This window comes from Halictus rubicundus, chromosome 7, assembly GCF_050948215.1.
Source record: "Halictus rubicundus isolate RS-2024b chromosome 7, iyHalRubi1_principal, whole genome shotgun sequence".
NCBI lineage: Eukaryota > Metazoa > Arthropoda > Insecta > Hymenoptera > Halictidae > Halictus > Halictus rubicundus.
The window spans coordinates 3,815,479-3,842,799 of NC_135155.1; the positions used below are offsets into that span (position 1 = coordinate 3,815,479).

Sequence of the window (27,321 nt, forward strand, 5' to 3'; positions counted from 1 at the left end):
CTCCACGCACCAAGCATGAGTAGGCAACAATGATAGTAGTCAGGTTTTGGAGTGAAAGACCAGAAACTTTAGACCACGGAGGTTTGAAAGATAACTCCGAGATGTAGAACGATGAAACATGAAACTGACGGAAAATGGTTGGGGATCTCGAAGCTATTGGATTGTTCAAGTTTTGCTGCGTTCGAGGAATTCCCGACTATTCGATGATGGCAACAGAGGTTCTTCAGAGCGAGGAAGGAAGCGCTCGGTAGATGATAAATTGGAGTGGAAAACCAGTTTATGCAACTTAATGACTGCGCCTCGGAACACCGTGCGACCGGGGATATCAAACATTCTTATGCATTTCGTTCCCCGCAATCGATACAAAGAGGCGATACACCGATAACCTCGTATAAATCTTCTCCACAATTTTTTACCTATTGTTTTGACCCTTTGTCTCGAAATGATTAATACGCCTCGCAGCGGTACATTCTGTGCTCCGCTTCACAATAAAGCGGCGACCCTCTCGCGCGAAATTAATATTCCGAAAATAATACAAAAACGAGAGAGCACTGATATCATATCGATTGACCTCTATTAATAAATTACAGTTGCATTACCATACGATGTATTTTTCATGGACCGAATTAATTGGTTATTAAAAGAGCCGTTGTTACGCAACCAGGAACAATTTACACTGAATATTGAACAATCAAACAGAAACATGACTCGACCCGTTCAATTATAGAGACAGTACCAGACACTCAATTAGAGTGATACCAACAGCCGAGATCACTCTCTCAGGCTTCACCGACCGGAATACTAAAACGCTGCGGCAAACATGCGCCTCGAACCCGACTCGGTTTCCACGTTACACGGAAAGAAACGTCAAGAATCTAGACCAGACACAGCTAAAAACACACGACACCGCTTAGCTCCAAGTTCCTGCCACCCGTACACGGCCGCGGCCGTGTGCACGTGCACGCCTAACCGCACCGAGAGTCCGCCGCTGGATGCACGTGTGTGCGCCCCGTTCGCATTTACACAAAGCACGCTAACGCGATCCAATGAATGAAACACGTAAACGTGCCAGATCGCGGAGCCGCAGAGGCGTGACGACCGACGCAACTGCCTTCGCGATCACTTTTGCGGCTGCGAAGAAAGCGAATCAGAGAATCCCCGATCGGCATAGCATCGGCCATTAATGAACACGTGACACGCAATAATCTACTCAGACCCACTTGTCAACAGGGTTCGGAGGGTTCTTTATCGAGATTCGGTTGCCTGAAGGGTTGAAAGTCGTCGGACACTTCGGCGGACGTACTTTTCTGCGAATAATCACGATACCTATTTGAGAAGGTCGCGGAATTAATTGCTGCGCGTAATAGTCGCGCATCGGGAACAATTTATGATGTCTGTTACCCCCACCACGGAGCTGGACCGTCGTAACGCGTAGGGTATATTTCTCCATCGTGGAGGGTTCTTAATAACGTCGATTTGTAATGGTTACCCGTGGCGACCGGACCGCGAGGACGACTTTGAAAAGTGTGCGAGCGGCCGGTGCTCCTCGATATCGACGGCCCGCTAATAATAAATTTTGAGAAACGGCCTCGAGCGGCCAGGTGAGGTTTCTGCGAGAGAGCCTGTGCTCGCGAGCGAATTGCCAGGCCTCGCGCTGAGATACGGTTACCATCGATTTTTCCTTCGCGTTAATTTATTTGAACGGCGGCGGCGGCGGCGGCGGCGTCCGATCCGCGCCCCGCAATTTCGCCGCGTTCCCCGCGATCGACAGGGGCGGTTTTATCGCGGTGTTCGATGCGCGATTTAACGTCGATGGAACATTTTATAACAAATCGTTTCCCTTAATGACGCGGTAACTCTTCCCGCTCGCGGCGGCGATTCGTTTTAATTGTGCCAGAAAGATATCCGCGTTGTATAACGTACGCGTTTTTATTAATGAAATTGACATTCGCGGATCTGCGTAGCTACGTCTAAAACGCAAAAGGAAGAACGTCTAGGAAAGAGGATTACGAAATCGTTCCGAGAAAGAATGACTACAAAAAGTTGTTTCTCACGCGCCGTATGCAACCTTTGAAATTATAAATGACGCAACGGTCTCGCGAACTATTGAATTGGTGAGTTTTTCACGACGCGAGCGACACGATCGAATTAGTTCGTCGTAGAATAATTTGTATCGTTGAGTAAAGGGTTCGCGTCTGAGACATTCCCGTCCCGAGCACGGTAAGGAAGTAAATAGCTTTCGGTAAAAATGGTCACACTTCGTCGCGGGCGGCGTTCACCAAAGAAAAAGTTCATTTGAATATTCCGGCCGCGGTGGTATTCCGCGGCGCAGGAAGTTTGAACGGGTATTTGAAAATATTATGCATAGATTATGCGAGACATATCGGAGCGGATTTCATAAATATTAATACCCCCGGAGAAAATTCATCCGTCGTCCCGGTTTTGTCGGCGAATATAAATATATTTCCGCGTGCATATTACGGGCGAGGCGTGCGCGAAGGGTGAGCCCAGGTAAAAGGGAAACCTGTCCCTGGCGGAAAATTTCTACGGTCTCGAGAATCCTTAATGTAGTAAGTGGCTGCATTAAACGAGACTCCTGTCCACGATGAGAAAAACCCCGGTCCCAGAGAGGTTCCGTTACAGATGGATTTCCCCGCGTTGCCGCAGAACCACGGACGCCGAATATTTCTTCGTTTTCGCGAAACATTTGTTTCAGCACCCACACTTACTCATCCGGGGAATCGCAAGTGACAAAAACTATCATTAGTGTTTCCACCAGTTTGCTGTAGCAAAATCTTGTTTACACCAAGTTAATGCTCAACATCAGATATACGAATTTATATTCAAAACTTTGTTATAGGAACGGTATCGATTATTCTGTGGACAGTACCTTCAACCCTTAAAAATACAGTCGTTAGCAAATGGTTAAATTGTGCATCGGTTCTAGATTTGAGGAATTAGCTCTCTAGCAGCAAAGTAGGAAAAAGATGACCAATCACGCTAACTGTTCCCCCACTTTCTCGCTCCGCATCCCCACCACGAGTTCCAGAACTTGTGACAACTTGTGGTGGGGGGAAGCATAGTCGCCAGATTAGGACTTGTCTCCCACTCTACCCTTCCCCTCCTACAGCACTGTTCCCCTACGCTTTCGTCACAGTCCGGTCACGTGACGCGTTTCGCCTCTGTCGTGCTTGTGTCGCAATGTCACGTGACTAATTCGGTACTGGCAGAGAGAGGGTAACTCTTCCCCCTCGATTCGAGTCAATTCCCCTGATCTGGTGACTCTGGTGGGAATTACTAGTGTGCAATCAACGAGGTTGCAACGAGCAAAGTTATACTACAGTAGTGCCAATATCCGGCCACATTAGACGTTTCATTCTTTAATACATAGCGTCTCCTGTAGCTTAAGGGAATTACTTCGACAGTTTCAATTGTAACAGTAATTGTATTTAAAGATGGAGAAGAACTCGAACACAAGGTCAAAGAGGACACACGATTGCATTACATGATTACAACTTTTTCTTATGATTTTCATGTTGAGAAACCGTGGCTTATAATATGATGTTATCAGACTCAAATTTTGAATTGATGGAGGCTTCCACGAGTTTTTTGCAAAAATATGAAAGGTGATGGATGCACCTGCATTCTCGAGGGGTCGCAAGTGACCGAAAACCGGATGAGCAAGGGTTAAGAGTGGCAGCATGTATCGTGTAGATTGAACTCACCCTGTGAGGCGCCCGTAGAAGTCGATGCACCGCCGCGAGCTGGTTAATTAGTGGCAAGGTCGCGCTGAAGGTGTGCACAGGCGGCCTAGGTGGCTCCGGATAGGAGCTCGCATAGGCGAACGGATCGACGTCATTCAGATACTGCACACGGCACGTCAGAGACATCTCGCGGGCCCCTTGGTTCTCGGCCGTAACGGCCGATTGTCCGATAGCCCTTTTTCTTCGATCCAAAAAAGGTAACACACACAGTTTCCCCTCCCCCTTGTTTTCGGTCTCACGCGGGAGAGTCTCCCTCGCTCTCTCCCTCTCTCTTCTCTCCTGGCCGGTCGGAACCGCACGACCGCTTTACGCGAACGCACGAACCAGTTCGTCGTACCACCGATTTATTTTCATTCGAGTCGCCCGGCTACAACGAGAAAACGAACCTTGCTCGCGAAGCGGTCCCTCTCTCGATCCCTGACTACTCTCTCTCTCTCTCTCTCACTCTGTTTCCCTCTCTTTCGTTCGCGCAGGACCGCCGTTCCTTTTTCTCTTTCTCTCTTCCTCCTCACGTTCCATTCGCGTCTACCGGCTCGACGACGAAACAGAGGCTCACGTGAATACCTTGATCGCGGTGAACCGATATTCTTTCCACCCGGTCGTGCGCTTCACTTTTCTTATTGTGAATGAAAGAGGACGCGAGAGCGCGCGCTCGCGCCACAGCCGACCGGGTGGAAAACTGCCGATTTATTTTCGTCGGACAAACGGAAAAGAAACCGTCAGTTATCCGTTCCGCATCTTGTAGGCTCGATTCCATCGGTTAACCCATTTGCATCATAAACAAATATGAAAAGAAGGCATTTATCACCAAACTTTTTTTTAAATTATATTCAAATACATAAATGACTACAAGTCAAAGAACTTCATATTTGAACATTACAAGAAAAAATAAATTGAACGTATATATACGCTCCGGTGATAGTGGCCAGGAAAATTGAGCGTATATATAGGCTAATGATGCAAATGGGTTAAAGTACGTGGCTACCCGAAATCACGGGTCACTCGTATACAAAATGTGTCTGGTAACTAGGCCGAATTGTTACTGGGTTTCGAACAATAATAACAACAAAACATTTGTTTAACGGGACCAGCGGGGAAACGTCCACTACAAGACGAAAAATCTTACATCCTGATTGGTTCAGCCACTGTAGAAGATTGAATAACCTTCGAAGTTGTCTCAAAAATAGGAAAAAGTTTTGCATCCTTGTAACGCAGCCTTTCGCAGAAGTGCATCGGTGTAGTTGCAAGGTACTGCGAATATTTGAACATTTACTATACATACTGAAAAAAAGGTAAATATTTCGAAAGTTCATAATTCTTCGTGTACAATTAAAAATTAATGTTTAAGTTGCTCGAACAGAACATGATTGGGATTTGTGCGATCTAAAAAGAATTCGAGAAGTAATCCCTGTGATAAACTTCGGTTCTTCAATCTTGATTACAATGATTAAACTGCTTTGACTTTGTGAGATTTTAGGGGGGCGGTTGTTCGGCAGTCAGCGTGTTAAATTAAACTTAGATTTGGGTCAGGTGGCTCGATTTTTGCAAATATTTGCTACATCTCGAAAGCAAGTTGGAAGTGGGTTAGTGAATATTGAAACGCTGAAAGTTATTGACATAAGGGTTGGTGTGTTCACATTCGAAAGCCCGTAATTTCGGGTAGCCCATTCGTGCTCTCTTTGCTTTCGACATTCGGACCGGGAAATTGTTTTTGAGTCGCTATCTCCCCCCAGGGGATATCGTCATTGATTCTACGCCGATTGAAATGCGAAACGTGGAACGTAAACGGCGACTGCACACCGGAAGCGAGGATATATTTCCATTGATCACGCGTGAAAGCGACAATGTCGGAATGGTAGCAACCTTTGACTCTCGATCCGACGTCGTCTCGGCGAATAAGAAACCGTGTCGTTTTCAACCGGCCGATGACCTTTAGATTTTCCTTTCACTCGTTTGTCGGCTTGACGGCCGAAAGTCGACGGTTTGGTGGGAGTAATTTTCACTATACGTGTGCCTTCAAGGTCACTATCACATGAGAATATCTGGTGTCTAGCTGGTTTGACCGGCCATACCACGAACGAGTATTTCACCCTTTACGTCTTGAATTATCTCATCCTTTACTTTTTACTATCTTTGTTTTACTGATTTTACTTCTAGTATGCTACATGGAAATATTTTCTACTATCTCCAGGACAGAGCTGCATGCAATGCTACTTTCAATTAGATCTTTAAAAACATATTTTATTTGCAGCAGTACTCATCGGAAGTTTCTTTAAAGTCTGTTAAAAACCAAAGATAAATTATTAAAAATTTGTTTTTAATTCTTCAATAACAAAAGCAATCTTACTCGTAAACCAATAAATTATCTCGAGTAATATGATCTACTAATTTCTTTTGTAATTGTTCAATAGCAAAGCCGATTTTGTCCGTATAACAACAAATGGTCTCGATCTAATGACTTCTTTTAAAATTGTTATTATAAACAAAATTACAAAGATTCTTTCGAATATAGCGCTCTCGTTAAAAGACTTGTCAATGTACTTCTGATAGCAAATGTGCTAATAAAAGAAGTATTTTGAGATAGGTAAAACAAAAAGGTTTAATGTAATTCAATTCATGGAAGAGTGGAAAATGAGCGAAGACCTGGTTCAATTTTGTGTAGTATAGCGCCCAGGAGATTTCGTGTAAGTACACGGTTGCATCAACTTTGAAAATACGCGGAACGAGATAAATAACATAAAATTAACATTCAACATCGACAGCTGTTTGAATGTATACTCACTTTCCCTTCGACTCGCCGCGTAAATTTTTCACCGAGATCAAGTTAGGTAACTGAAACGACCCATATAAATCCTGCACGCTATTCAATAATAAACATGCTGTAACTCTACTTGGATCGACGATCTTTAATATTTTCGCGTTGAGATACCTCATCAGGTGGCATTTTATCTCGCGCACCTAACAATAAATGCTTAATAAACGCCCATTCATAGTATCAATTTGCAACGAGTGAACGACACCTTGAACGTAGTAAAATGGCCGCCAGTCGCTTATCGTGTATTACAAAATGAATTTGATATCGCGAACACGCGAGATTCTTTTCTTCCTGCAGCCATACGTCGGTGCTCTCGTTTATTTATTATCGTGTGAACAGTATTTTCGCAAGCTGTAATCGTGAAATATTGAATAATAATGCGCAAAATGTAATCCTTTGCATTCGAAGCTATTTTGTAACCTAATACTTTGATCGAATCCAATAGTTTCAACACTTTAGAATCGAGACAATCAAATTCTTAGTAATTTGTTGAATACAAACAAATTTTAAATTATTTTGAACTACAGTATGACATTTTTAACGAACGCATAAATTGCAGATAAGTCTTTCATCGCCGAAATTTGAATACCAAGTCATTTGCAACATCGCTTTACTTCTTGGTCTACCTACTGACAAAATCGGATATAGGATAAGGGACCCAATTACTGTGCCTATATTACTTATACTTATTTTTAAAGCATAATCCACATTTAAGAAAGAGATATTAAATTTTTTCATTAAAACCAGTAAATATATATGTTATATATCTCTTTTTTAATATTTATTATCCTTTAAAAATAAATATAGTTAATATAGGCACAGTAATTGAGCCTCTTACCCTACTCAACATGCAAAGGATTCACACAATTTAAAATAATTAATGATTTTTCGAAATGTTATTGGGTTGTCCGGAAAGTTCGTGCCATTTTTCTGTAGGTGGCATTAGGATAGGTCTGAATATGTCAGAATGATTGAAAACAAATGGTATGTGTACATAGTCTAAACAGTTGATCTTTCAGGCATTTTGAGAAAAAAGCTTGATTAGGATATATTAATTTTTGTTAGTTTTATACGCTCTTAAATATGGAAGGAAACAGAGTGCATTATAGGCATTTCATGCTTTTTTCTTCCAAAAGCTGTTGGAGCTTGGTTGGGATGTGCTACCCCATTCACCCTATTAAACAGCCATTACACCCTCAGATTTTCATCTCTTTAGGTCAATATAGAATACCCATAATGACAAAAACTTTAACTCTTTGGTCGACATAAAAAATCATATTTAAAAGTTTTTCGCCGAAAAACGCAAATTGATTATGGAACAAAATGGCACTTATAATAATTCAATAAATATATATCGAAATTTAAAGCGTGTACTGCGTTTGAGTTTCCCTTAAAAATCGGCACGAACTTTCCGGACAACCCAATAGCTTGAATTATTAGCATAATACGAAATTAGAAGATCATATTCGCGGTGCGGCGAAACTGTGCCAAACTGTCGGTTCGATGACGTCACGAAGATGGAGGAAACCGTTCCAGTGGTTCTCATGTTCCGCTGGACCGTGTCAGCGGAATCTCGAAAAGGGAGAAAATAGGAAAAATCGTGGTTCGACTGGAATGAATTTACGAAGTGTCAATTATCCACGCATGCCGGCTGGTCTCGTCATCGCATTGTTCTTAGCCGTTGCGCGGGCCTAGCTCTTCTGCGAACCGGCTCGATGAGGAGAAAAAGCGAGAAAGGCGAAGAATAGGGAACAGGAGAGAACGAGAGAGAGAGAGAGAGAGAGAGAGAGAGAGAGAAACGGTAGGTAAGGCGTCGGAAAGGGAGAGAGTAAGAGAAAGAGGGAAACCGAGCGATGGAAGAAGGGAAATGAGGGGGAGGGAGATAGAAGGGAAAACGAGTCTGCGCCATGCCACCAATGTGATCGTGGCTGTGTAGCCGACAAAAGATTCACGATTAAGATGCGATCCTAGCGCGAGATCGTGCCTAAGCGGATTTCCGAACTCGCACGAGAGCCGGTCCGGTCCAGTCCTCCGTGGACCGATGTTTTTCTTTCGAACTGTTTCGCTATTCCGCGCCGGTGCCAACTTTTCAGAATAACAAGTGAATTTCACCGACCTCGCTGTCGCCTCTCACGATTTTACTATGCAAATCGACTTTTCGTTCGAAAACACGAATCCCATCGGCTCTCGGGCACGATGACACTCGTACACGCTCGCCGGCTGAAGAAACAAACAATGGGAACGCGGTTCGCCGATCACTTTCTAGGTTATGAAAAGAGGCTTCCCTATCGAAAGATCCGTGCCCGGCGTGTTTACGTTATTCGTGCCGGGAATAGCATAAACGGGAGATCAAAGATTCGTCGTTTCGGGGTGTCTCGAAAATTCAGAAGGTTTCCGCGAAAATCGATCCGCGACGGTTCACTGACAGCCGGAACGCGGAATCACCCGCAGCACGGGGATGACGTTACGAGAAACATGGTGCCGAAGGTGATCGACGAAAAAGAAAAACCGAGGAGGCAAAAGCGAACGTGAACGAGAGAGAACCTGTCGTCGTGCGCGGACTAACCTAAACTACAAAACAAACAACACGATTTGGCAGGAGCGAGAGAAGACTGCCCAAACCAGTCGAAGCGTTCGGCGTTCCAGGATATTTAGTGATATGTACGATCGCATGTCCTCGTGGCGCATGGAATTTCGAACCGGAGACGTTACACGCCTGCGTCAAAACACTTCGGTTAATGTCACTTTCGTCGAAGTCGTTCCACGTTCGCCGCGACGCGACCGGTCAAACGTCAAATGACTTTGATCCACGATTCGAGCCTGCACGATTTCGCTGTTCGGGCGAGCATCGTGTGCCGGTACGCGGCAAGGAAACTATACATGTGTGTATAGGTAAACGATGGTTCTCGGTCGGAGTCTGCGCGACAAAAACTCACCTCGAACGAGCGCGAGCGACACGCGCGCTTCCCGCGCACGGAAACACGCGTCACCTTTGCCGACGACCGCACGCGACACTTGTTGACAGACACCCGTGGCACCGAATGCCGTACGTCGGCGAAACAACGCGAAACAACACGAAACGGGACGAGAGAAAACGAGAGAAAAGAACGAAGAAACACACAACCAACAACACAACGTGCCTTACCTCGCGAGCGGCCGCCGCGACACTGAACGCCGCGGACACCTGTCGCCGCTGAGGCGACAGTGGCGCCGCCACGTGGCCAACCCCCTCCCTATCCGGCCTCGTGTACAAAGAGCACCCCGCAACATTCAACATAAGATCGGCCAAACAGAAAAATATTTACCGCCTTGGTCCACTCTAACTATAGTCCAGGTATCTCCTGTTTTAGCTGCGAACGGATTTCACGCGACAACCTACGGTGGCTACCAGAAGTTCGTAGTGGCGGATATTGCGCAATGCATTCCGGTGACATGGGAACGGGGCTTATTAAATTACTATTTCGACCACCGCGGTATGTCTCGTTCCGCGGGAAATAGCGGTGGTCCCACAACAACGTAAGCAGCTGGTACGCGTGGAATTTGTATAAACAATATTTTTGTGATAAAAGGTAAGACGGATCGTAATGTGGTGTAGATTTCGAGAGAGAGAGGTGAGTCGATATCTTAATCAGCACTTAATCCTGTTTCCTCTGTTTAGGTACCGCCAAGTAAATGCGCGAGAGATGTAAATTTAATTTAATCAAGAATGAGTTTGAATTAGGTTGGATTTCATTTCAGGAAATGTATTCTTTATGTTACAGTTTCAATACTCGTAAATATTGCTCAGTGCTAGCATATACAGAGTGTCCCAAAAATGTTGTACTTCAACACGGACCAATCAGAACGCGGCTACAGCAGGCGAATTTCCGGCTAGGCCAATGCCACCGCGACACTCAGCGGGGCCTGACGAGGAACGGGAATCGGTCCTCTGTCGCCGCGCTCTGATTGGTCAATATTTTTCGTTACTGACTATTTAACGAAGCTGCGGAGACCATTTTCGCGAGGAAAAAAGTTGCTTCAAATGACCTGAGACATAACTCGTTTCAAGGACGTCCAGTCAAACCTGTTTTTGTGCGATCCTTTTCTATGCGAATATTATTTTGTGCGATTTTCTTTTATGCGGTATATGATTGCCAACGGTGTTGGCATTATAACACCCTTGTAATGTTCTCATCACAAGAAGATGCGCGTTTTGGACTACGACGAGTAGTATTGAATTATGTTAATTTTGAACATTTCTCCATGTTTAAAATGAGAAATTAAATTTTTTAAATGTTTCCATGTGTAATTTCATTATTTATTTTATTTGGAAAGCACTTTCTCGCTATTCTCTAAATCTTTGACATATTTTCTAAGTGAGACTTTTTTATGCGGTCCCTCTCCACCGCATAAAAAAGATTTTCTTTAATATGTTGTAAAAAATGATTTGTTATAGCTATTTATAAAGTTCCTGAATATATTTTTTGTGCGGTTTCTTTTACGCGCTCCCTATCTACCGCACAAAAACAGGTTTGACTGTACAACATTGTTGGGACACCCATTTTGCAACAGTTACTGTATTAATCAAAGGTTATATTGCAGAATTAAAAATCGGAAGTATTAATCTCAAGTATAAATATAAAATATTTATCATTCATGTAAACAGGAAAAGGAAAGAAAAGAGTAGAGAGAAAGTTAGGAAAATGATAGCTCAAAGTAAAGTGTATAAGCGAGCACGAGGATGTGTGGAAGTATGCGAGAGTTAGTAGGAATTGTAAACCGAGTTCCTTTTTATGGCCGGAAGGCTAAAAAATAAAGCATTTCTATTCTATTCTATTAATCATTCACGTACTCAAACGAATTAGGAAAAACCAAGAGCGGAAACAATAAACCGTTATGATCAACCTTTGACAGATAATAATTCTAACTACATGTAGCTATTTCAGGTTTAACAGAGTTAATATCGACTTCGTCTCGAGACAGTATCCATGACGGCAAGTCGTTGCTAAGAACTAGGGAATTTTCTTTTCCGGCGAAGTTGCTCGTTCCCGCGCGGGCTGTCCAATATGTGGACGAACAAAAAGAGACACCGCAGAGGGACACTAAATTCCGCAAGAAAACGTCGAGCCAGCCAGTGTGGCCGAGAAAGAATTAGAAAACAGGCTGGCCGCATTGTCTACGATGTCGTCCCGAGTAAACCGTGCAAACACGGACGACCACTTCACTGGTGCGGGTTGTTTTGTGGCCAGCCAAAAACCGACAATATTGTCGTCAAACAAACTTCATTCGGCCGGTCGAAATGAGCCCCATCCACCGGAGCCTCGGACCACCGTCGCCGCCGCCTGTCTCGGTTTCCTTTTTTTTTTTTTCGATTTTCCGTAAGATAGCGAAGCTTTTTCGCTAGGCAACGGAAGCATCCGGCGCCGGTGGTTTCGCCGGTGCGTCGTTTTCGAGGGCGTCGCACGGGGGACCCGAAGAGCCAAATGAAACGGCGGGGATGGTAATTGTGCGGTGAAAAAATAATCAGCTGGCGCGGCACGTAGAGCGTAACCGTAAGTGCGCCGGTGCTCATTGTTGTCCCGGTGTTGCGAGACCCCACGAGGGTGACGAGCTAACAAAAGGAGCTGCTGGACCTATAGAAACGTGATGGAAGGCACTGTGCGCGGGAGGGTGCCACCGCAGCGATAAAATTCTATGCTCTCCTACGCGAGAGTATAAGTGATTCCGCAGGGGGGGGGGGACTGGAGGCTTGTTTTCTGTTAGCAAATCTCTATTTTATAAACAATGTCAAAATTAATCAGCGCTCAACCGTAGTATCATTTTTCACATTTCACAAATGATGAGCTCAAGAAAGGGTTTTCCCTAGAATTAACAGTATAACTGTCAGATCCCTAAAAGAGCCCATTTCAGATCACATCTGCTGAGTATGCTCTAGTGCAAAGATTATTAGATAGATTTATGTATCCAATTTCCCAAATTTTTAGGAGATTAATGGTTACCGTTCGTTCGGCTTGCTTACGAATATTTTTTTACGAAATTAAAAATACTGTCCGTTCCAAGGTAAGTGAAAGGAGTAGCGAGGGTGTGGGACTGACTCTAGAAAAACCCCTCTGTTGGTAGCACTTTGCGTGCAAAACGGGAAAAAGGAAAAGAGTGTCTGGAGCAAAGGAGGGTCTCTTGGGCGCATCCCTTATGAGGAACAATAATGTCGCGCGCACTACCACTCGTAATGTCGTCTACCCTCCTCGCGTCTTTGTTCGTCTAGCTTCTTTTTTTTTCGACTACGTGTCGTCCTATCCGCGGCCACGTACACATCTTGCCTTCAGCTACTGATCATGAAAAGAATCGCACGCAAATAATGAACACGGGGAGTCGCGCAGCTGGAAAAAATACGCGCTTTGTCACGAGCTCCGCTTTCATCTGCTCCTCCACCGTGGGCTTTCGAATCGAATGTTAAAGATCCGAGTGTGACGCATTATTGTTAATCTCGCATTTTCTCAGAGAATAAAATTCAACGTGGTTTGTAAATGAACAAATGGAATAATGCGAACTGTGCGCGATGGGCACGGTGAAATGGTGAAAGATCGTTAAACAAACTCACCGGAATGTAGCCGTCGGGTTGAGGCCTCTCGTTGTCCCTAAAGAAAATGTTTGCATTATGATCGCGCATCGACCCGGTTTAGGATCCGCGTTTGATTATCGATACGAAACATACCGATGCCGTCGCTGGATCACCGGTGTCTGCGGAGTGCTGTCGTGAATGATTACTTGGGTGGCATCGATCTCCTCACATTCCGAGCTTTCGCCGGATGAGTCTGTTGCAACAATCAAATAAATCATATGCACCGAGTGGTAAAAGTCATGCATGAGATAACCGACCCTCGTATCAATTACCGTTCTACATCAAACGAATTATCGAATTATTCTCCGTTAATAATAACAAAATTTACTTTCACGTATGACTGTGTAGTTTACTACGAGTAAGAACAAAACTCGTAATTTGGATAAGCTCGAACCGGGAAGGTCGCAAATAAAATTGCCGACTCCGAGCTCGGGGAAACGCGTTTGCGGCGAGACCGAGGCGCACGCGATAAGTTCTTGCGAGGGTTAGTTATGGTCGATGAGTTGCAGATGTTTCGGCAGTCGTTAGGGTTAATTTAATTCAAAGTTCATTGAAACGTGGGCGGCGATTACGCGCCACCCGCAGTTATGGTTCGTTGTTCCTGTACGGCCGGTGACCCAAATTTCCTTTCGTCGGGGTAGAATTTCAATCACCAAAATCTGTTCGTACGAGCTGCGCCCTAATCCCGTCAGCTCCCCCTTTCAACAGTGTGTGTACCCACGATTCAACACCCATCCATCGAACATACCGCAATTCCCAAAAGGAAGGATCCCATTGATTCTCTTCAAAGGGACACTGCCCTCTCGTTAACAGGGTCGGCTCGACACTACTCCCGGACCCTATACCCGACCGTATTTGATTCAGCCGGTAATTCGACGAGCGCGCGATGTAACTACAAGCGAGCTCGCGCACACCCGCGGTCAATTGCAAATCGCGTTAGATTCGTTCAGAACTCACCCTCCTCGATGCGTTCGCGTTCGCGTTTGCGGATAAGGGACAGGACCGGGCTGGGACACAGCGTGCCCGTATCGCCCAGTAGGTCATCGATGTTGGTGTGCTCGCCGATGAACAACGGTAACGTGGAGGGTCGTTTCCTTGGCGACGATCTTCGTGGTGTCGGCTGTACATTGTCGTAAGGCGAGTCTCGGCCGCCGTAATTGTCCGGCGGATCTGGCGGGTTTTCCACCTGGAAATCGCACACCACCGTTGCAGCGAAAGAAATTTCACCGTGTAAAAAGGCACAGACTATGATTTTTACAATTGCCTAGCAATCACAAGCTAAGTCGGGCCCCTTTGGAATTGTTCTTCCAACGTTTCGCACCATAGCCCCTGGTAAAGCTAGCTACAACACTTGCGAAAGTTTGGGAAACACAACTCCAAAAGAAAGAACTGTATGATGCTGGACTATGAATGCCTCAGATCTCAAACTATTTAACTATTTAACTTAGAAATAAATCAGACAGAAAGGCTACTAAAATGTATCTTAGTCAGGCATAATTCGTGGCTTTTACTCTCGAGGATAGTTGAAGTGTTTTTACGCGCGAGGAGGCCCTTAATTTGATAGCTGAACGAAGGCTTGCGAATACTTAATGAGCTGTTTAAAGCGACCGCTCAATTCCTTTATCATGTTGCGTCATCTCGCGATCAACTTTGTTTTTCCCACCGTGGCACAGTGTCGCGAATGGCCATTCTACGTGGAAAAAAAATCATAGATCGTTTCATGCTTCTTCAAACCGATTGAAATTTTCTGTTAGGTTATGAAATGAGATTCAACATATGTAGAACCTTTAAAAATGATATTTATATTGAAAAATATTATATAAATTATAGAACCAAAAAAAAAAAAATAATATTAAACAAGTATAACAATAATATCTAAACATAACAATATAAAAATAATTCTTCGCTAATATCGCTGTCGCTATCAACTAAGTTACTTATGGGATTAGACGGAAGTTCTCGTTAAAAGTAGATCTAACCTTTCGGTAGCGAATTTGTATTTTTTCGCGGTATCACCCTATAATAATTTATGATGGGATCAAAAGTAATTAACAGTATTGAGTCGTAGTTTGTAGATACACGCGAATTCTTCCTTGCGTGGCCAATCCTAAACCTTCTTATGTCTTTGTTGTGAGCTTCTTGAGCCTCTTCAAACATCATGCCAATTGGCAATAGGCATGATTTACTTATTTCTACACTATGAAATAATAATTTGTGCACTGTAACGGGCATATAAAACCAAGGATATAAATTTAAATATAAATCTTTTGTTTCGCGAACAAATTTCTCGAAATTTAGAAAATTAATGTTGTGACCTGAAGAAAGAGCAGATAAGATATAAAAAAATCGTTCAAGAAGTTTCTTATTAATGCCTGTTGTTTTCGAAGATTCTGTAGAGTTTTTGAAGAAACGTCTAGCCGTGTTACCATCATTTGTGCCCATTGCTCATTCGGTCCACCGTACGGTATTACAAAGATTTTGAAAAATTGTGACAGGCATTACTGTTCGGAGTTTTCACGTATTGATTTCGATGCTTGTATCGCTATTGAATGAATTATTATGGGTATAATTAGGCTCAGTAAACATTCCGAAAAAAGAATATACGAATGTTATATCTATTTTCTAAAATGACTTTTTTCCACCTAAAATGGCCATTCGCGTCACAGTGCGCGGCGAGCACGCGAGCTTAGAGATTGATCGCGCTTAGGTATTATCGGGCAGGGGCATCGGTTCGTCAGTTAGGGTCCGTTAAATGAATAATGCACAGTATATGATCACATTACCCCTTCAGGACTGGCGCGATCCCCAAGTGGCTCGTCAGGCGGCGGAGGCGGAAACTCGATAGGGAATCTAGAGAGGCTTCTCTTGGTGTATGTCTCGGGTTCAGGGTGAGCGCCAATATCGATTCTCTCGAACGACTCGGACGAGTCCGAAGTGCTATTAGAAGTTTCCACGGGGATCTTGACGACGCCTTCAGGGACGTTCGAGGAGCTGTCCATCCACCATGCTTTCTCGCCGGACTCGATGTGCCTGATTTTATTTATGCTCCTTCCGTACGGCTGGCTGGTGTCGACCTCGTCGGCCTGGCTCGAGACGCGAGGACTGACCGAGGTTGTTGTTACAGGAATCACTTCGATCCCTTCGGGTACGTTTTCAGGATCGTCGCTCATCCACCAGGCTCGTTCCCCGGATTGCTGATGCCTGATACGGTTTCTTCTTTCGCTCGATCGGGTACTGCAACGGGTCGATCCCCGTCTCGACACCGAAGACGTCGACGAGGATTTCTTCTTCGGCTCCTCCGACGAGACGTTGTCGTTCGCGTCCAACCACCACGCCCTCTCCCCCGATTCTTGCCTCCACACCTTCGAACTCGAGGATCTTCTTGGTTCCTCCGAGGGAACGCTATCGTTCCCGTCTAGCCATCGGGCTCTGTCGCCGGAGTCGTGCCTCGAAACCATCGAGGAACATTGTTTCTGCGTCTCATCCGACCGGGTGCTGTCGTTCGAATCGAGCCACCATCCTTTCTCCCCCGACTCCAGCCTCGAAGTGGCTGAAGAGTGTTTCCTCGTGTCCTCCGATGCCACGCTGTCGTTCGAATCTAGCCACCAGGCTCGTTCTTCCGAGTCTTGCCTCCATACCCTGTATTTGAATTTACCTGGAACATACGATCGCAATCAGATTTACCAATGTGTCAGTCTTCTCCTTTAATCGTAAGTAATAAATAGTAGAAAATGAGAGAAAAATAAAGGAACGAGTGCTCACCATCGTCAGGTAGGGTACCACTGACGGTCGTTTCTTGACTGATGTCGTCGTTACACACGCTTCTGGTTTCGACACCCTCAGGAACGTTGTCAGAGTTCGGATCCATCCACCAAGGCTGTTCCCCGGAATAGTCGCGCCTGATCTTCTGTCGACTGTGCCTTCTATCGTCGCCTTTCTCCGACCCGGTGAAGCTGCCGCTTTTTGAGAGGCTCTTCGGCAACGACGCCGCATTGTGTTCGGGCTTCCTGACGTCCGAGTTTTCTTCATTGGAGTCCAGCCAACCACCCGATTTACCGGACTCGCCGGAGTCCTGCTGCTTATTCTTGAAAAGATTTGTTACCGGCGCGAGAGCCCTCATCAAGAACGATTTCGCCTCTTCCGTTTTCCCCGAGCGATCGCTCTTCGACCTTGGACTGGACGGTGGTCTGGGTGGTTTGTCGATGGTCAGGGACATCTCGTCGGCGGAGGACGCGACCACGCTCGTCCTGGACGAGCCGGCGCTTATCTTGCCTCTCTTCTCGCAGAAAGGCGACTTGGACGTTCGTCTCCTTCGACGTCTCGATCCGGGTCTCGTTTGCTTCTCGTCGTCGTCCTCGCTGCTCGACGAGTTCGACGAGTTCGACTCGCTGTTGCTACTGGAACTCGAGCTCCCGTCCTCTTTCTCTCGTCTCGCGGACGGCGATCTCGAGCCGCTCCTCGGTTTTTCCGGTCGCAAGGAACTGCTCGAGCCACTCTTGCTCGTCGACGTCTTCGACCCGCTCGACGGCATTCTCAGTCTTGACGTGCTCGTCTTCAGGGAGCTCGAGGATTCCGACGGGACAGTCTGGTGAAGCGGTTCGGAGTTCGGTTCGGACTGCGAATCTTGAGAGCTGACGGACATGCTTCTCTGGCTCTTCTTCTTCCTGCTGAGTTTCGACTGCGAAGGATCCCCGTTCTCCATGTTCAGGGTCGACTTCCGGAAATCCTTGTTCACGTACTTCACCGGCACCAGACACTTCGACGCGGTCGACGCTGTCACGTCTGTTTTCGGCACAGGTGGTTTGCCGCGAGCGTCCGGTGAACCGCCTTGCCTCAGATTCACTGAAGACGCGGCCGAACCGCCCGATGACTTGCCTGGCAATGGCGACGGTGTCGCCTTTATTTTTGAACCTTGACTCGTCATCGAACTGGCTGACGACGATTTCGATCTGCCAATTGGCACATTCACAGCGGATCCGTCTGACGAGTCCGTTCGCGTCATCTGACGCGGAAGATTCCTCGACGAGCCACTCCGCGATTGTGATGTCGAGGATCGGCTTACAGGAGTCGCGCTGCGAACAATAAATAAACAGCTTACCATGCGTGACAATCTTTCGTATAATTATCGTAATCATTTTACCAACTTCTCACTGTCATGGCATTATATTATCAAATTTCTAATTTGTATAGTTCATTCGCAGTCAGGCTATAAATGATACAGTGTGCGATCAAATTGGTAGGACCACAATACACAACTACCTGCAGCGTTGCTAAATGTATACAGTGATTTCTCTATATATGTCGCCTAGATCTGGATGATAAATGTCGCGGAACTATCCCCACTACCGCGGCATATACAGTAAATTCTCATTACGAGTCAGTGCCAACAACATTGTCAGCTATATCGGTGTGAGACCAGAAGACGACTACTAATCCAATTACAAAACTTCTTTATTTTCCGTTATTTTTTTATGAAACTTGCACCAATATATTTGTTGGTATTTTTCTGATTAAAATGAAACCAAATATGATATAATTCCGATGATATTTACTTGTGTAATGAACGATGAAAGTTACTTCCCATTACAATTACATTAACGGAAAATTAGTGTAAATGTGATCCGAATTATATCGCGTTTGGTATCACTTATAATCAGAAAAATGCCACGAACATGTTGGTAAAAGTTTCATAAAAAAGTAACGAAAAATAAAGAAGTTTTATACTATAGCCGACAATATTGTAGCACACAACAGTGGAGAAAGACATTTTCTCAGTCTTCTTGTCACTAGCGTTTAGTGGTCATAGATTTTTTATGACTTGTAGACGGATGTGACTCTTAGGTTTCCAGCGTGCCCTGTGTATTACAAATGCGACGCTCGGAGAGAACCTCCGATTTCGTATAAGAGTCAGTAAAAAGAACGGCAGGACTGCCTCGTAACGAGAATTCACTGTACTCCGTGAGGGGCCACGAAGCTCGAGTGGAGTTAACACGGCTCGGGTATGTCACCTGGACGATACATGACGATGACATATATCGAGAATTCACTGTATTCGCAATTCACAAGCATGGGTAATCCATACAAGAATAATAAGAATCCAGTGTAGTAAAGTTTCCATTGTAACTTAATGTTTCAATTTCGTTTTAGTTTCTTTTCAATATCGCGAATCTATGCAAGTGGCTCTAACAATTGTTTCGTCCACTGATATATGCAGAGTTTTTTTTCCTAAAGACTGAGTCTTTGCTTCCGATTGTCTGCTGCGATCTAGTTTATTACCAAGACGTAAATCCTTGCCTTACGATTATTTTACAGCTACAGCTTCTTTGTTATTAATAGTTTCTTATGAGAAAAGTAGAGTTTCATTTCAGGTTAAAATAACTGAATAACATATTTAGTAGATTTAGAAGAAATCTTCATCGCGAGTCTATCCCGGTATTAGGAGGCAAAGGGTTAATACGTTTCAAGAAATTTCATGTCTACCTTTGAAGAGACTCTTTCCCAGCGGAAGCATTATCACGCTTCGAAGAGGCAATATCTTCACTTTGTTCTTGGCAATATCCCTCGACTATTCTGGAGGACTCATCTGACCTGGAGAACGTGCTGGTGTCGGATTTAGGCGTCGAACCTCTCCTCTCTCGAAGCCCTTCGGACTTAGTCGACGAGCCGGACGAGGCTTTCATGATCTTGGTTTCATTCTTGGTCGAGCCGCGACCTAATCTCGGAATAGACGGTCTTCGTTGATTGCCCTCGCTCTTAGACACGGAACTTTCTCTGCTGCTCTGCGCGTCCTCGCCCCTGGAAATACTTTCCCGGGCGTCCGGCGACTTCGCGACAATGGCCGATTGCTTCTGCGTGCCCTCCCTCTTCGCGCTGACCATGGAGTCATTGTTGAACGTCTTCGAATTGGAAAACCGATCGTTTCTCGGTTCCGCTTTTGCAGCGGCCCGGGAATCTCCGGTTTGCAGTTTACTGTTCGTTTGATCCTTGCCCGAGTTCCCCTGGCCGGGGCTGGTCGGCGTCTTCAGAGGATCGGCTTTCACGGACGACGAGGAGTCCTGGCCGGCTCTCGGGAAGCCTATGCTACCGAAAACTTTGGGGCTCTGCTCGTTTTGGTTCCTGCTGGCGTGGATTTCTTGACTAGATGTGGGCGACACCTTCGACGCGGACTCGTTCCTCGAGGCGACCCCGTTGTCGTTCGGCCTGCTGAACGCGAAGCTGTTCACCCTGGTGTTCGCCGTGCTGCCGGAGCTATTGTAGCTTCTACCGTATACCCCGCTTCCGCCTGAGTTCGACGACGAGAATTTGTCCAGGTACGACGACCAAGGTGACTCGGAGATTCGTCCGCCGCCTCCGAATCGCGAGAACCTCGAGCTGTCTTCCGCTCGGTCGCATTGGACCTCCTGATCCTTCGTTTCCGGTCTTCTCCGGGCACGCACCACTTCCTTCTGATGAGCGATACCCACGTCCGCTCTTCTGCTTCTCACGTAAGACGAGGAGGCCGGCGGACTAGGCGACGTGCCCCTAGTTACCATGGTCAGCGTCAACGTGTCGTTATCCTGAAGTCTGCTGTCCGCCTCGTGACCCTCGGGCTTCGCGAACGGCTCCTGACTGGAGTCTTTCTCCGAACTGGTCTTCGCGCTGTCCTCGTTCTTCGAGCTCGCCGACATGGGCTTACTACCTGAAGTTCGGAACCTGTCCGATCCGGAGTAGCTTATGGCTGAGGGAACTCGGTCGTTGCTGCTTCGCGACGAGAGGAACCGGGAACTAGCTGTCGAGCCGAATCTCGAGGAGATTGGCGCCGAGCTCGATTCGGAAGCACCTGGAAACATTTCGTGACTTTACCTATTTTATACCCTTACTTTCCAAGAAACTTCTTCTTGTAAGACTGGTTCACCGATCAGATATTAAAATTCAGAAGGATGAATATTGTAATGTCATTGCGCGCTGAAAAGATTTCACTTGGAAGAAACGCGAAAATATTGGCTAAAGCGGACCCACGCAGTATGTGGCCTGTGACGTCAAAGCGGAAACATTAGGACTACGGGAGCGTCAACGGAGGGGATAGAGGGAGCGAGCGAGGGGCCCCTTTGCAGTGTTGCCAGATCAGAACTCGAGTTGAGGGGAAAAAGTCGTCCCCTCTCTGCCAGCACCGGATTAGTCACGGGACATTGTGACGAAACGCCCCACGTGACCAGTCCGTGCGCAAGCGTGGGAGAATAGCGTAGTAGAAGGGGAAGGGTAGAGTGGGAGACAAGTTTTAATCTGGCGAGTCTGCCCCTTCGCCACTGTGCCGTCGCAAGTGAAATCGTTTCAGCTATGGTACATGACTTTTCCTCTCAAGGTCATTTGTTCACGGGTTTTGTCAGTGTCACCGATATTTTCTTATTATTAGTTTTTATATCACGTGACGTTGCAGCACATGTCGATACGAGTCGAACGACCTGTAACGCTGTGACCTTCAAATGACCTTGAATGGAAAAATCGCAAGAATTGTCTGTATCGACAAAAAGAACAGGTTCATGAATGATTTGGAGAGGTAGTTTCTCACTTACTAGAATTCGCACCGGATCGACCGTACGAAGAAGCCCTCGAATACATCCTGAAGGAGTTCGTCTTGCCGACGCTGACTTCCGGGCTGGGCTCGCGTGAACTCCTTCCGGAGTTCGGCCGTAGCCCTCGATACGAAACCGGCGGATGATCGGCCCGTTCTTTCTTCTCGATTCTACACTCGTTTCCATAGTTCCGCGCCAAGCCCGAGCCGGGATACGTGCTGGATCCGTATCGGGATACTCCGTCAGGCTCTCTGCTCTTCTCGCGTGAAGTGGTGCGGTTATATCTGTCCAAGACGGAGGCCGGCCTGTCTGAAGTTTTCGCAGCTGGGTACGAGTACTTCTCGAACAGGGAGGATCTACTGTTGGATAATGGACTTTTCGCTCTTACGTCCTCCGACGATGATCTGCCCGGGTGAAGCCGGCTTTTATCGGATTCTTTGGTAGCTGAAACGCAACGTCCTTTGAATCAGTCGCGGATCTTCCGAATCGTAAAGAGACATTAGACTTGTCGCTGTTTCACCGTGCGATATTTCTACGAGCGTTGAGTATCCCTTATTATACTTAACACTTTATCTACCGGAAACCCATTAATTGGCTTCTCCATAATTGTGTTGTGCCAAACGAGAACTTACAGAATCGCATACAGAATTATTATTGGGTTGTCTGGAAAGTTCGCGCCGATTTTCAAGGGAAACTCAAACGCAGTACACGCTTTAAATTTCGATATATATTTATTGAATTATTATAAGTGCCATTTTGTTCCATAATCTTTCTCCATCTTTCACACAATTTGCGTTTTTCGGCGAAAAACTTTTAAATATGATTTTTTATGTCGACCAAAGAGTTAAAGTTTTTGTCATTATGGGAATTCTGTATCGACCTACAGAGATCTAAGAGAGATATTGACCTAAACAAATGAAAATCTGAGGGTTTAATGTCTGGTTAATAGGGTGAACGGGGTAGCACATCCCAACCAAGCTCCAACAGCTTTTGGAAGAAAAAAGCATCAAATGCCTATAATGCACTCTGTTTCTTTCCATATTTAAGAGCGTATAAAACTAACAAAAATTAATGTATCCTAATGAAGCTTTTTTCTAAAAATGCCTGAAAGGCATTCACCTGTTTAGACTATGTACACATACCATTTGTTTTCAATCATTCTGACATATTCAGACCTATCCTAATGCAACCTACAGAAAAACGCCACGAAATTTCCGGACAACCCAATAGATTAAGTTATTAAGAGCGAGTTGTTGGTTTTTGATAGAAGATTCTGTTGCTGTTGAAGGATCCATTAAAAAATCCTCAGCCACTTGCAATAGGCTTTCAAAACTTATGGAATAATCGCCGGTAGGTAATATGTTAATAGTAAACTGTTACTACAACCATATTTCTTTCACCCTACTTTACAGATTTTACAGCGTGTAAAAATGGTTAAAATCGTTATGAAACATAATAAGTCCGTTCGATTATTGAAAGAAAAGTTTGGTGATCGTGTAATCTCTCGCAATGCTGAGGCGGTCATTTAAAGGAAATTATTTTTAAGACTAAATGAAGACTAAAAATAGTTACATTGATATCTTACACCGTTATATTTCCATTTCAATTAAAACGTGTATACGAGGGTGGTCTGGAAAGTTTTCGATCTCAACAGGTACTCAACCTTTGACAGGTACTCATCAAAATTTCAGCCATTTCGGACGCTCAGTTATTGTTTAACAGTCGTTTCGAGTAAGTTGCTGTGAGTGTTTTTGTGAAAATGGGAAAACTCGAGTATCGAGCTGTGATTAAATATTTATTTTTGAAAGGTAATACGCCTACGCAAATCACAGAAGAGTTAGACGCTGTATACGGGAACTCTGCACTATCATTTACCACCGTAAAATTTTGGCCAGCGTTTGAATTTAAACGTGGCCGTGCCAGCTTGAGTGACGATGAACGTTCGGGACGCCCAAAAACTGCAACCAGTGACGATAACATCGCTAAAATTCACCAAATGGTGCTAGACAACCGTCGAATTAAAGTTAGAGAGATAGAAGAGGCCATTAATATATCCAAAGAACGTGTTTGTCACATATTGAATGAAGATTTAGGCATGAGAAAGCTGTCTGCGCGTTGGGTGCCGCGTTTGCTCACGTGGGATCAGCAACATGTTCGAATGAACATTTCTTTCGCTCTTTTGGCGCAATTTAGGCGCAATAAATCAGAGTTTTGGCGCCGGCTAATTACTGTTGATGAAACTTGGATACACCATTACACTCCCGAATCAAAAATGCAGTCAAAACAGTGGACTGCTTATGGGGAATCGGCGCCAAAAAAGGCAAAGGCTGTTCCTTCGGCTGGGAAAGTGATGGCGACTGTTTTCTGGGACAGTCGTGGAGTTATCTTTATTGATTATCTTCAAAAAGGGAAAACCATTACAGGAGCATACTACGCATCATTACTTGACAGGCTGAAGGCAGAAATTGCGGAAAAACGGCCACACTGGCAGAAAAAAAATCTTGTTCCACCAAGACAATGCGCCGTCTCACACCTCAACGATTGCCATGGGAAAAATCCACGAATTACGGTTTGAACTGCTTGATCACCCACCTTACTCACCAGATCTAGCTCCAAGCGACTTCTTTTTGTTCCCCAAGTTAAAAGTTGCACTCGGAGGACAGAGATTTTCATCAAATGAGGAAGCCATCACCTTTGTAAATAGTTATTTTGCAGAGAAAGAAGACAAGTACTATTTGGAAGGGCTGGAGAGATGGGAGCATCGCTGGGAGAAGTGTATACACTTACAAGGAGACTATGTAGAGAAATAAAAATAATTTTGTGGAAAAAATGTCTTATATCTTTGTTAGGTCGGAAACTTTTCAGACCACCCTCGTATCTGTTATTTGATGACCCCTTATTAATTTTAACGACTTACCGGAATACTTGAAGGAAGGTTTCTCGTCAGTCTTGTCCTTCTTCAAAAAGGCGTTTCCATAGGTGGAAACCCTGTCCTTCGTGGGCAGCCGGCTGGAAGTGGAACCGATGGTCGAGTAGCTGGTTCTGCAGCTGGGCAGATTGGTTCCCGCGGCAGCGGTTCTCCCGAAAGTGCTCGAGGCGATGCCGGTTCTGGATCGGTAAGCACCGGTGTCACCCTGCGAACCACGAAACGACCAGGGATCAGTCGCCGATTCCTCGCGATCGGAGAACCGTTACTCGGACGTCGATCGGTCCAAGTTGATCCGCGGCGAGCGAGTGCGTGCCGGAAACGTCCTCCGCTCGGCCGTTGTTCCGCGAACCGCAGAACAATCGGACCCCGACGAACCTCGTATCGGTCACCGAGTGAAATTACCAATCGAGATCGGCCATTGTGGCACACGCGCGAGCAACTTTTTTTCGCGGAAGATTTATACGCGTCCCCGCTGTTGGAATATTTATTTAACTTTCCAAGTACTTTCGGATCGAACCTCAAAACCCATGACGACGTGGCGACGAAGAGAGACGCGGGACTATCATTGTAACGCTGACCAAGTTGTCGAAATTAATCCGGTTTCCTCGAAATTAACCCATTTGCATCATTAGCGTATATATACGCTCAATTTTCCTGGTCTCTATCACCGGAGCCGTATGCGTACGCTCAATTTTCCTGGTCACTATCATTATTCGTTAGCTCAAAAATAGAAATGGAGGGTGTTGTTGGAGATGAAAGTAGTAATTCTGATTTTTTCTTATAATGCTGAAATATGAAGTTCTTTTACATGTAGTCATTTTTGTACTTAAATATAATAATAAAAACAAGTTTGGCGATAAAGGCCTTCTTTTCATATTTCTTTATGATGCAAATGGGTTAATGAAACTGAAGCTCGGAACTCCTACGGGACTGACCTACTCGTGGACAGTTTATTTATATTTCTGTAGAGTATAGCTGCAATAAGGAGGCTATAATTTTGCAAGGGAGTCTAAGTCTAATTTGACCGATAATTTTATATCTGGCTACCGCGGCTGGTTACGCATACCAACGGAAATAATTAGAAGGAAGGGGCGCTGAGAGCGAGAGAGATACTTTCGTAAAATCCGGATGAGGACAAGATGCATCATCTGCGGACGGCTGAGGCCTAGAAATGATAATTCGTACAATTAACATAAGTTTGGCGAGTTGCCCTAAGCTCGAAATAGACGGCGCGACCTCGCCGGGAGTAATAACCTTCCTGTTTCTCTCTTATATATACTGGGTGAAGCAAATAGAACGTTGCTTTTCCTCGAATTATTAAATTTTTCATTCCCGTGATTATTCTGTTCGCTGTTTGTATGTACAGATGATGCTCGCGAAAGGCGATTCGAAACTTTGCTGGTCCGTAGTATCGATTCAACTGAATAAAATAAACTATAACCACGAAGTTAAGTAAATCCAAAAATATTTCAATAAAACTTGAAATTAATCACCTCCTCCCCTGAAGGTTTATTTGCCCAGATTCGATCAAACGTCACGCGCCGCCGGCCGAACAACCATAATTTCAATTTGAAGTCAATTACACTGTAAAGCTTTTGGCGTCCTGCGCTGTCGCGTTAAAGCGAGATCCATCACGGAAGCGTGGGTCCTCCGTGTTCAAACTTTTAAAAAGTGCCCTTCGTTATTATGCTAATGCCATTCAGGGTGATAATGGAATTACGAGAGACGCTCCTTAAGACTGTTAAAGCGATTCCTTTCAGCGGAAACGCCGAAAGGGGGCCGGAAACGATAAGTCCTCTCGACTCGTTTATATCCGGCCCATTATCGCGTCCGAACTCTTTTCACTCGCGAAAACGTGGTTTCTCAATGGCGGCGATGTCGGTCCCTCGACTTCTTATGCGCAGCTCGAGGCGATGATCACGCGTCAGTGATTCTTCTCCCCTGACAAATAGGCTGCCCCCTAATCATTTATTCAGTAGTTCTAATCATTTTAATAGTTGGAGCACAGAATTCAGAAGCTTCGCTAACGCTTCTATATTCGGACACTTTTTAAAAACTGGACCAGACGGCACGGATCTTTTTGAGAAGCTAGAGTTTCTAAGAACATAATCTTCCATCCGCGAGAATTCGATTATTGGAAAGACAGATATAAAGAGACACAGCCGAAACAATGGTCGGCATCGGTGGGAAAACTCGCATCAAGAGTGAATAGATTGCGGTGGCCGTCGGACGATTTATCTATCGATAAAAGAGACGTGGAGCGGGTGAGACGGTGAGGCAGTAAACAGCCATTTTTATGGGCGATAAAGCAATATCGAAAGATTTCCCGGTCGAGCTGCTTTCAATTCGACAAGCCCAATGAAAAGCTTTTCGGCGCGACGACAAAATATCGAGAGCCGGGCGTTAAATCGAGGGTGGAGACACCCTCCCTTACGGTTCCCGAGCGAGAAAGGAACGACTGCTCTGACGAATTAGTCGTCGCCAGGTGAATATCGATTTATCGCTCATTGATCTCGGATAAATTGGCCGGGGACGATTGTTTCGCCCCCATTTTATGTCGTCCGTGGTCACAAAGACCATTCATATCGATCCGTCGCTTTTTGCAGTCCAGTCGTTGCGAAACTTTTTGCACCGTCTCTTTTGCCTTGTACACCCTTTAT

The 27,321-nt window shown here is 45.3% G+C and overlaps 1 protein-coding gene across 9 annotated transcripts in view; it reads right to left on the bottom strand.

Moving 5' to 3' along the window:
* The window catches only part of Fhos (Formin homology 2 domain containing), a 390,895-nt gene that overhangs the window by 332,016 nt on the left and 31,558 nt on the right, over positions 1-27,321 (bottom strand). For 7 of the 9 annotated variants that reach the window (XR_013082596.1, XR_013082595.1, XM_076791248.1 and 4 more), the window contains exons 2-9: positions 24,650-24,866; positions 21,733-22,176; positions 19,661-20,999; positions 16,943-18,252; positions 15,964-16,835; positions 14,138-14,366; positions 13,274-13,373; positions 13,160-13,196 (exon numbers count right to left, since the gene is read on the bottom strand). Coding sequence is in view for 7 of the 9 variants with exons in the window: in XM_076791248.1 (XP_076647363.1) it covers positions 13,160-13,196; positions 13,274-13,373; positions 14,138-14,366; positions 15,964-16,835; positions 16,943-18,252; positions 19,661-20,999; positions 21,733-22,176; positions 24,650-24,866 (4,548 nt within the window). In the remaining 2 variants the exon portion in view is untranslated. Of the gene's footprint in view, positions 1-3,725; positions 4,041-13,159; positions 13,197-13,273; positions 13,374-14,137; positions 14,367-15,963; positions 16,836-16,942; positions 18,253-19,660; positions 21,000-21,732; positions 22,177-24,649; positions 24,867-27,321 lie in introns of those variants that run through there. The other 2 variants (XM_076791252.1, XM_076791253.1) reach the window with 1 other exon arrangement.